Source organism: Aptenodytes forsteri, unplaced genomic scaffold (genome assembly GCF_000699145.1).
Source record: "Aptenodytes forsteri isolate BGI_AS27 unplaced genomic scaffold, ASM69914v1 Scaffold288, whole genome shotgun sequence".
Classification (NCBI taxonomy): Eukaryota; Metazoa; Chordata; class Aves; order Sphenisciformes; family Spheniscidae; genus Aptenodytes; species Aptenodytes forsteri.
The window spans coordinates 476,662-487,229 of record NW_008794746.1 but is presented as its reverse complement, the minus strand read 5'-3'; the positions used below and the strand labels follow the sequence as shown (position 1 = coordinate 487,229).

General features: G+C 37.9%; 1 protein-coding gene across 1 annotated transcript in view; it reads left to right on the top strand.

Annotated features, from left to right (window-relative positions):
- Nucleotides 1-10,568, top strand: part of PHIP (pleckstrin homology domain interacting protein) — a 109,274-nt gene that overhangs the window by 52,711 nt on the left and 45,995 nt on the right. The window contains exons 12-15 of the mRNA XM_019470690.1: nt 4,018-4,243; nt 7,246-7,383; nt 8,466-8,649; nt 9,335-9,458. Coding sequence (XP_019326235.1) covers nt 4,018-4,243; nt 7,246-7,383; nt 8,466-8,649; nt 9,335-9,458 — 672 coding nt within the window. The remainder of the gene's footprint in view (nt 1-4,017; nt 4,244-7,245; nt 7,384-8,465; nt 8,650-9,334; nt 9,459-10,568) is intronic.

Here is a 10,568-nt window from a genome sequence, read left to right as displayed (position 1 = left end):
GAGGCTTCCCCCCCCCCCCCCCCCCCCCCCCCCCGTCTCTCAACTATAATTCGAAGTACTTGGTACTTGGCTGCTGTTGCTATCCCTCAGCTATTACTAGCTGTGCATTTCCCCTTCCATTCCAAAGAAAACAAACAAGAGCAGAGACATCACAAGCAAGGAAAACCAGGATTATCAGATCATTTTCAAGGTCTTTGTCTTTCAGAGTTCTTACTCTTCCAAACTTTGAAGCCTGTTGTAATAGAAACATTTTTCTCACCATGTCCATGGATTGTTCCAGGTTTATTTTTCTTCTCAGTCATTTTGGAAGTGTATAGTCCGCTGCTACTCAGAAATGCTGGAAATGAAATTGAAACTGAGAGCCTTTTTGTCTTTGCTGTGATGGACCAGGAGTTTCCTTTACACTGCCATTTGAGAATTTACCTTGTGAGGGATTAGACCTGTTTGAAGAATGAAAACAATTGCTTTTCACTTCTTGAATTCTACAGACCCTTTATTCTCTTGGGGTTTTTGCTGCAGCCTCTGAGAAAAGATTATGTTTAAAATTTTTCACTTATTGGGTGATTTAAAATGATCCTCTCCAGCTGTTACTATGCCAATGGTAATCTTGGCATTCTTGACCATAGAAGAAATGGGAGCAAATAGGACTTACATTTGTTACCTCTTTAATTTCAGTTTTCAACTCTCAGAAAACTCAACTTGGAAGTTTCTGATCTCTTTCTTGTCTGGTTCCGTCTCCTCTTTCATTTTTGTCTGACCTGCTTTATGACAAAATGTAACTACAGATAGGTATGTGCTGGAGATTAGGTGTTCTTTTTTTTCTGTCCTCCCACCCTCAGATACTTGGGGTTTTTTCAGACATCTTCTGAGAATATGCTCTGGTAGGACCTGCAGTTTTTTGGCTTTAAAGTAGTTTCCGTCCATCTTGGGGAATGATTTTTACAGAAGAAAGGAGCATGGTAACCTGTCCTGTATTCTTGCATTTGCGAGTTGTGCTCAGGACAACTGATTATAGCTGAGATAGTGTTAGCTCTGCTGAGAGAGCAAGCTCTTGGTTTTCTACATGTATGTTTTTTCATGTTATGTTCAGATAGTATCTGTGTTTCCTAGTTTACTGGAACCACTGTCCAGGCTTTTTTCCCCCAGTGTGATCTTGGCTATTATGAAGGCGATGGGGTGGTTTTGGTTTGTTTTCTTGGTTTTTGGGTTTCTTTTTTCTTTTTTCCTTTTTTTTTTTTTCTTTTTTTGATGATACATGTTTTTGTGGAGTAATTCCTTAGTGGGGGTGGGGGGAGAATACATTTGCTGCTTGTTTGGGGCTCCTTTGTTATTGGACCCAATTAATGAAACCTTGAGCCAATCTCAGCTGAGATTCCTGAGTGTGTGAAGATCATCAGAGATGAGCTGAGCTCACTGTCAACAGGGCATGTGCACTTCAGAAGTTCTTGCTTAGGTGGAAACTTGTCCAGGAATGCTAACTGTCCTAAAGCATAAAATACCTTTCTTTTGATTTTAAATCTTAGATCGGACTAGATCTCTGAGCTTTCTAAGGCCTTAGTTCCTATAGACTGCCCAAACCACAGTCCTTTGTTGGAAGTTGATAGCTCCTGTGTGGTGGATTGGTGCAGTAGTGGGGAAAATCTCGTTGCGTTTGTGTAGGTGTGCCCATTTGGAGAAGCTGAGGTTCTGAATGTGTAGTGTAGTTACTGAAGGAGAGTCTATTTGTAGAGCTCAGACTTTGTGGAAAGCTTTCCCACTGAAACGCAAGCTGGGTTTGTGAAGTCATATGTACAGAGGACTCATATGTCCTAATGGTGGTGTAGTATCTTCTTTTTGTCATGAATTTGATCTCTAATAGTATATCAAGAAATAGGTCTGATTTTTGGTACTTTTAACTGGTTGTCTGCTGAACATAGCAATTTAAACTGCCCTAAAACATCTAATTATTTTGATTTTTCTCAGCACTTGGAATAGCCTGAGTAAGATTGTTGTCCCGGGTTCTAGTAGGGACATTCCAGTGTTCTACCTGAGAGTTGGTCTGAGCCTGGGTTCTCCATGAAATGCCGTTCTTATCTTGTGGAGTAAAAAATTGTTGTTTACTCTCTCTACCATACTTGATTGTGGTACAGAATGCACAGAACAGTAATTGCAAAAAAGTCCCTCATGATCTTGCACCAGAGACTATTCTGGTAGAGGTCACTGAATCTAAGGAAGGGTTTTTAGATTTTCCTTTGCTTACAAAACCTGGGATGCAGACAACACAGCACATTAAAACTCACAGTCTGTATGATCATGCCATTGGAATCTCTTCTTTCTCAGTGTGGGAAGTACTTAATAGGAAAATTTACACTAGATGAAAGTACTGGATACTCTACTATTACGATTCTAGGGAAAACCGTAAGTCTTCCTAGAGGGCCTGTATCTTTTTCATATTGAGTTATTTGAGCTGAAGGAACAAAGTTGTTAAGCAGGCCTTGATTCTGTCAGTCAGACACATGAAAGTACTTCTGTCTTTCTCATTCAGCCTGTGTTAACAGAGAATCTGGCAACAAGACTTCATCCAGTCAGGGCTTCTTACTGCAGTGGGATGTCGCCTTGTCCATACGTACTTTGTAAGGGTAACCTTTTGAATCCCTGAGGTAAATTCTTTGCTGTTGCATCTTTCCATGCATCTTTCCAATTTTCTTCCTGTTGTTACTTTTCTGAATTTTTGTGGGGTCCAGACCCCATGATTCCTATGATATCTTTAATTTTTTAATCCCTCATGTGGATGCATGTAGGTACTTTCTGACGTTGTAACTGACAGATGTTTGTCGTCCTCTTTCCTTTCTGGTCTTCTCACATCCAGGACAGGAGAACTTTGTCACTGAGAGACCAGACCTCTGAGTAGATACTATAACCTCTGCCTTACTGATTTCTACATAACAAGTTACTGGAAATGATGTTATGGATTGGTTGTGATAAAGTATGCTCTTCAGAAATCAGAGTATATTCTGTGACAACTCGGGCGTTCCTCTGTCCATGCTCAAATACCTGTCTTTAACACCGGAGACAAGATTTTTTGGAGATCTCTATGCCTTAAGTCAGTTGTTTAATCATTTTTATGCTGCACTGGAAATCTAATTGGCGTGAATGATGATTTTATGATTTTATTTTTACTTGTTCAAAGTTAAACTGAGTACATGAGCTGCCAAGGGGTTTGCTTGCCAGTAGGTAGTGTTGGGATGTGTAGTATACATGTCAGCTTGTCCTGTGTTCTCTTTCTCTTTTCTCCTTGCGGTTCAATATCTTTCTGATTGCACAATATTGAGATGCATGTGCCAGCGAGGGATGGAGTATAAGTCTCTTTACATACTATTTGGACAAAAGAATTCCTCTGTCTTGAGTGTCTGTGGAAAGTCATCTAGAATAAATTATGAGCAGGTGGACTGAAATGAAGAAAACTTTGCGCCTGAAGAATTCAACTTTAGCTCAGCTTTGGTTTACCTACTGGAACTTTTTCACATATCTAGCATTATAATAAGAATATATATGTTTGGCTGCTTGTGTTTAAAATATTTGGTAATGACATGATGTGATAAGTATTTTCCTATTCCTCTTCTTCCTACACCATAGCTCATAAGTCTGTGACACAGTTTTCATGATCAGAATATATATTCATGTATTCAGAGTATAGAAGAAAATTTGTAACCTACTTAATAATCCATGCTGTGTTCTGTCAAATGTCTTCAAGTAGTTAAATATTGCCCCATTTCCCTGTTCTTTAAATGCTCCCCACCCTCAAACGTGGATTATTCTCCTTGCGCTATAATAGAGAAAAAGAGTACTGGCAAAAAAACCAATCATGGAGTCATTAAATTTCCCCCTTTAAACTGAGATAAACAGATCAGCTTATAACCTTGTTTTTGCAAAAGTGACCATGAGTAACATTGTTAAAAATACTTTTGGCAGTTATCTTCTGTATGTTTTTTTTAATAGGTTCTTTAAAAAAAAATTACAAAATGACTTTGTTTACAGATAGCAGATCAGATGTTCTTTCATAGTGATTATCGGCCCCTTATCCGTGATGCCAACAACTTTGTCCTGGATGAACAGACACAGCAGGCTCCACACCTTATGCCTCCCCCATTTTTGGTTGATGTGGATGGCAACCCTCATCCTGCAAGGTATCAAAGGCTAGTTCCTGGTCGTGAGAACTGCAGGGAGGAACAGCTTATTCCTCAGATGGGAGTGACATCTTCAGGTATGGAAAATTTCACTTCAGTACACAGTAGCCTATCTAGTTACCTCCAGGTGTTCTACACTTCCCCTTTCACTTCGTCCTTTTTCTTCATTTCTGGGCATAGTAGTTCACGTAGTGTGGAAGAATTGCAATGTCCTTGGCACTGATTGCTTGTGACAGTTTCACTTACGATATTGTCATCGATCAAGTCAGTACTAGTTGATGCTACAATGCCAGTTAGCTTGGAGCTCATTTCATTATTGGAACAGTGTATGATGCTGAGTGAGCTTTCAGTTGATCTCTTTGGGCTAAGATTTCCTACTCCAGAAAACCTAGAAAATAGACTGATTTTTCCACAGATCAGTTGGAACAGGTAACACCTACAAGAAGAGAAAAATGAGAGGACACCTGAAACATGCAAAAATCCTCCTCTTTAGATGAAGGCAGTCCTTTAAGTTAAGCTTTGATGGTTTGGTTAAAGAACTCTGAAGACTTGATGAGGATACAAAGTCTAGGAAGTTCATCAAAAATTGTACTCTCCATGCATACAGCGTGGGAGGAACATGCATATTTTGGGCCAATGACTGGCTGTTGGAAACTGCCTAAATGTTGTCCACATGGGTGGGGATGTAAAAACGATGCCTACTTGTTACGTGTCACTAGTTCGATATTAGTATGAATGAGCAAACAGTGACTGGTGAAAGTAGCTGTAAATGTTTTCAAGGTAAGCATTGTTAAGTATTTGGATATTCTTGAAAATATGGGAAAACTGACTGTGCCTGTAGATAGTGGCACCATGCTTATGGTGTGTCAGACATTCCGGGAGGGTTAACTGTCAGTGTTGTTACAAAAAGATCTCTTTATCCTCATTTGTAGACCTGAGGATTACAAGCCACTGAATACTTAAATAATAATTTTTAAGGAGCATTTCCAGATTACCTCCAAAATTACAGGAAGAAATGCTACCTGAGAAGCAATTGTAAGAAGCAAAAAATCCTTTCTAGTGAATATATGCCGTGTTTTATCTCTAACTTGTTAGCTAGTGGCTTTGAAGCTAAATTAGATTTCCAAGGAAGGATGCGATTTTACTTCGTTGTTACAGTATGGATCCATGACATTCTGAAATTCTCCAAATTTGAAAATGTCCTGGGCACATTCTCCAATATAGTATCTTGAAACAAGTCAGACTCTGCACACAGACCCAACAATATTAAATTTAATGGTGTGGCTGCATGACACATGAATGCCTATAGGAAGATGATGTCCATAGCATTTTGTTTAATAGCAGGAAGCCATCAACCAGGCTGACAGAGAGCCAGAGAGATTTTGGAGAGACAGAAGACATTTTTCTACCTCTTTACAGTTTAGCAGCAATATATGCAGTCGTATGCACAGCTAAACTGTGTTCATGTACTCTATATGTTCCCTTCCACTAAGGAAGTTCGGTTTCTTTCTGAAACTTAATTGTGGGATTTGATGGATCTCCCTCAGAGCACTGACAATTTATTTCTTGTCAAGTTTTCTGTAGGGGCTTATAAGAGTAGGGGGAATTCAGATAGCCATGCTTGATTTACTGCTTAGATGTACGTGAAGCTCCTTTAAACCAGATGTTTTGAAAAAAATCAAATATATACCAGTGTCTTTATTACTTCATTTTTTAAAAAACTTGCTGTTACTTGTGAAGGCAAAATCTCACAAGCTAGATACATAAAAAACATTTTTTTTTGTTTAGGTAGCAGTTTCCTTATTTAAGATCATTCTTGGGTTATTAGTATTTCCCATTGTTTTCAGTAGACAGTATGTCTGCTCATGAGATCACCAAATAAATCTGTCTCACTACATGAGTCAGAAAACATCTAGCTGTGGTTATAGCAGAGCTCATTCCATGATTCCAAGCTTCTGCTTGCTGCTTTAGGGAAGTTGACTTCAACTACAATAACCTTGAAACCCTGAGAGCACTGTTTTAAATATTTATGTTCTTTCTGCATACCATCATCTATTAAGAGATGGCTGCTTCTGTCTAGCCACATAATCAAAGCTCTTCATTTCATAGCACAATTACTGTAATATCTTGTATTTGATCTTGCAAAGTGCAGTTTATACTATGATATCTCTTTGGAATCATGCTGGAAAAATAATTTCTGTAGCTTGTTTCTCTGAACGTTGTCATCCCTCATTACAAAGTTTTGCAAGTTCTGCTTCTCTTGACCAGAGCTTCCCACCACTCCACTCCACCATCTAACTGTTCCATGTGGAGGTATCTGACTTCCTTTTCAGATCAGTACTGTAATCCTTGCCTTTTTCTCCATATCTCTAATTTTTTTGTGTCCATTGTGAGTATGAAAAGACGTTTTGTGTTGTTTATGCTTACATGCTGTATTTTTTGCGTGCTGCACAGAGACAGTATTATCACCTTGTAATCGCTTCTGTGAGAACTATTTCCTGTCTTTTATTCAAGAGACCTGCCCAAAAGGAGGTTTCCTGGCTGTTCTACGTACCAAAGAAAGTTAGCATTACTTAACCTGTGTCATCATTATGCCTATGTGGAGCTCAGTCAAGCGTTTTTACTGCTTGCTGTTCTCCAGTATAGATAATTCTTTTCTTAATTCAGTTAGACCTTCTGGATGTGGTTCTTTCATTGAAGTTCATACTGAAGTGTTTTATGATGCATTTGGGGCAGGCTAAGCATGCATTTGAAAATTTATATTGACTAAGCTGAAAAACAACAGTTGTATTAAGCTTCTGTGACTTGCTGGCACTTGATCAAATTTAAACTTTTATTAGGAGTGGCATGTGATCATCTTGACCCTGCTGCAGAAAATATAATGTTCTCAATATTAAGAAAAAAATTGTCCTGTTTTAAAAAATGGCTGTTACAGAAATATGTATTAGCCCATACTTACACATGTGATTATATAGTGTACTTGTAAGTTTCAAAGCTAAAACTTAGATGAGTTGTTTGTAACATTTGGTTCTTCAAATCAACATTTGTGTGTTGTTCTCTTGTATATTTTACTTCACAGGATTGAATCAAGTTCTTAGTCAACAAGCAAATCAAGAAGTTAGTCCGTTGGATAGCATGATTCAAAGACTTCAGCAAGAGCAGGACCAGAGACGTTCTGGGGAGGCAGGAACCAGTAGTACCAGCCGGATAAGCAGAGGTAGATTACTGGGGGATGGGTGGTGTAGCTTTTCTATTGAAACAGCTGAGAGTCGGAAAACATAAATCACATTATTGTGCATGATTTGTGCATTTTGTTGAACTACTAGAAAGGAGGTATGGAGCCATAGAAAATAATACAGCTTTGCCATCTTTCTCTACCTTTCTGCAAAATCTTAGGATTCTTAACATTACAAAATTAAAGTTACTGTCTGCTCAGTCAGGGAACTTGCAGCAACTGCGTTCCCTTAGAACTAACTACCCTACTGTTGAATCTGGAATTGGCAGTCTACTTGATTGAATTTTGAATTGTCTCAAATAAGGAAATAGGAGGGAGAAAAGAGGAAGGAGCTGCTTGTTTCTCGGTACAGCTGTTCCATATTTTAGTGTCTTGCATTAGATTACACGGTAGTTTTCAACACTTAAAAAATCATGGTTGGCAGTCCACCTGAGTAAGCAAGAATAGCTTGTGTGTGGAAGGATGTGGAAAAATGTTGAAATTTTGCTACAGTGTAGGTGTTCGAAGGATCTTGCATGTGTGTGGTTTTGTGGAGTGTTTTGGGGTTTTTTTGGTGGTGGTGGTTTTTTTTTTTTCTTTTGACTCTTTCAATTTCTTGTCTGTAAATTTTACAGCTTGGATTCCTAATAATTTCCAGTGTTGTAGCTTCATTTTTTTGAAGGTAGAAGACTGTTTAAGGAATACATTGATTCAGTGAGATAGCTCACTGTTTTATAATACGGATGTAGAGTACAGTAGCAAGTCAGCTTCGCATAGATGTTTTCAAAAGCATTTTTAAAGAAAAGCAAACGAATGAAACATTTGCTTCACTTCAGATTGTTGATACATCTGCTCTTTTTCAATGTGAATTTTTAAGCAGAGTACTGCAGCCCAGTAGCTGTTTAAGTGTGTGTGTTGTGGTGACTATAGAAATTGCTGAAATAGTTATATTCAGTTAATATTTCATTTCTTTTGAAGTAATTAAGTGAAATTCGGGTTTTTTTCCTTTCATTTTGAATTTTTCTTTTTATGTGCTTCCCTTAGAATTTCAGGTCAGGTACAACTATCACTTTTTGACTTTTTAGGATCTGTAAGTTCTACCTCAGAAGTACATTCACCACCAAATATAGGATTAAGACGTAGTGGACAAATTGAAGGTGTGCGTCAGATGCATAGCAATGCACCAAGAAGTGAAATAGCCACTGAGCGGGACCTTGTGGCTTGGAGTCGAAGGGTTGTAGTGCCTGAATTGTCTTCTGGTGTGGCCAGGTAAATGTAGGCCAAGTTTGCAGTGAATTTTATTTTGGTGAACTTAATTAAATTGAACAGTTCTGGAATTTACATTGTCATAGAACTATTTGTGTGGTATTTTTCTATTCTGTGGTCTCATATTTCTTATAAAAATCAGTTTGAAATCGGTTGTTTGCATATCACTTGAAAAGTCTTGGAATTATAGAAGTATTGTGAATAAAAATTGACCATTTAACAAATGACGGGGTAATTTAACTTGTATATGCAATGGGACTTAGCTGCCTCAATGTTTTCTGACTTGTAGCACAAGATTACAGTATGTTATAACTCCATTTGTTCCTGCAATTATTCAGCATTTTACGGCTGGGACACTGACCTAATCCATTAGGTGCCTGAGGTGAATTTTGATTTCCAAACTGGAAATTTATTTCATTCAGTAATTAACTCTTGTGATGAATACTTATATCAGTAAGTCAAAAAACCCTACTAGCCACAAACATGAACTGCTCTAGCTTTTTGAAGTAAGATTGAAATCTTACTTTGTTCAGAAAGGGTAATTTTGAAGCCACATTGTGACTGTAAAGAGAAGAACTACTGTTCAAAGAATGTTACAAGTGTTGAACATTTATCCCTTGATTTGGAATAGGTCCTCTCAGTTGCAGTATTTTGCTTTAAAGTTAACATCTCAATTTTGTTTTTTCAGTAGGCAGGAAGAATGGAGAACAGCAAAGGGAGAAGAAGAAGTAAGGGTGTATCGATCGGAAGAGAAAAGAAAACACGTAATGAGTCACATTCAAAGAGAAAACAAAATACCTACTTTCTCTAAGGTAAATAGTCACTTGTACCTTATCGCAGTAAGAAGCATAAAATTTAACTCAATGTGTTAGGCCACATAAATTCACATTCCTCTTCTCAGTTTTAAATTTAAAAACCAGGGGTACAGGAATTTGTTTACCTCCCCAGAATGAGGAAGCATGTGTCTACTGATGTTTCACTATGTTCTGAATAAACAATGGGGATTGTTTTTAGAATCCCCTAAGTGAGAAGCCCTGCGAATCTGGTACTGGGGACATGATTTGCCGTAGGGAGTCTGTCACTATTAATCAATACATCCTGCTACTGTTGTCTACTGTCTGACATACTGTTCTGTGGAAAGGTTCAAGTAAAACTCAAGTCATAGTTCTTAACCTTAACACATTTAAATACATCTCCAAATACAGAATTGGGTATTTTCTCTCATAGTACCCTAATAATCTTATTGCAGTTTTACAGGGGATATTTCTAAGTCATGCTTTTTGCTAGAGCTGGAGTGCATTTTTCAGAAAAGAGGAAAACAGGATAGATGAAATAGAAGGGAATGGATTGTATTAAAAATGAATTGTCGTAACTGACTTGATGTTTCATATAATTTGCAAAAAAATTTAATTGTATGCCTTTATGCTCGTAAGAAAATGTGAAGGAAGTATAGTCTATATTTACAAAAATCATTTTATGTCTTGTTTGTTAGAAATTAGTTTTATCTATGCATCTCGTAAGAAAATGTGAAGGAAGTATAGTCTATATTTACAAAAATCATTTTATGTCTTGTTTGTTAGAAATTAGTTTTATCTATGCATCTTAGAAGGGCCAAAGCCCAACTAGAACTTAATCTGGCTACTGCCGTAAAAGACAATAAAAAATGTTTCTATAAATACATTAGCAACAAAAGGAGAGCTAAGGAGAATCTCCACCCTTTATTGGATGCAGGGGGAAACATAGTGACAAAGGATGAGGAAAAGGCTGAGGTACTTAATGCCTTTTTTGCCTCAGTCTTTAATAGTAAGACCAGTTGATCTCTGGGTACCCAGCCCCCTGAACTGGAAGACAGGGACGGGGAGCAGAATGAAGCCCCCATAATCCAAGGGCAAATCGTTAGTGACCTGCTACACCACTTAGAC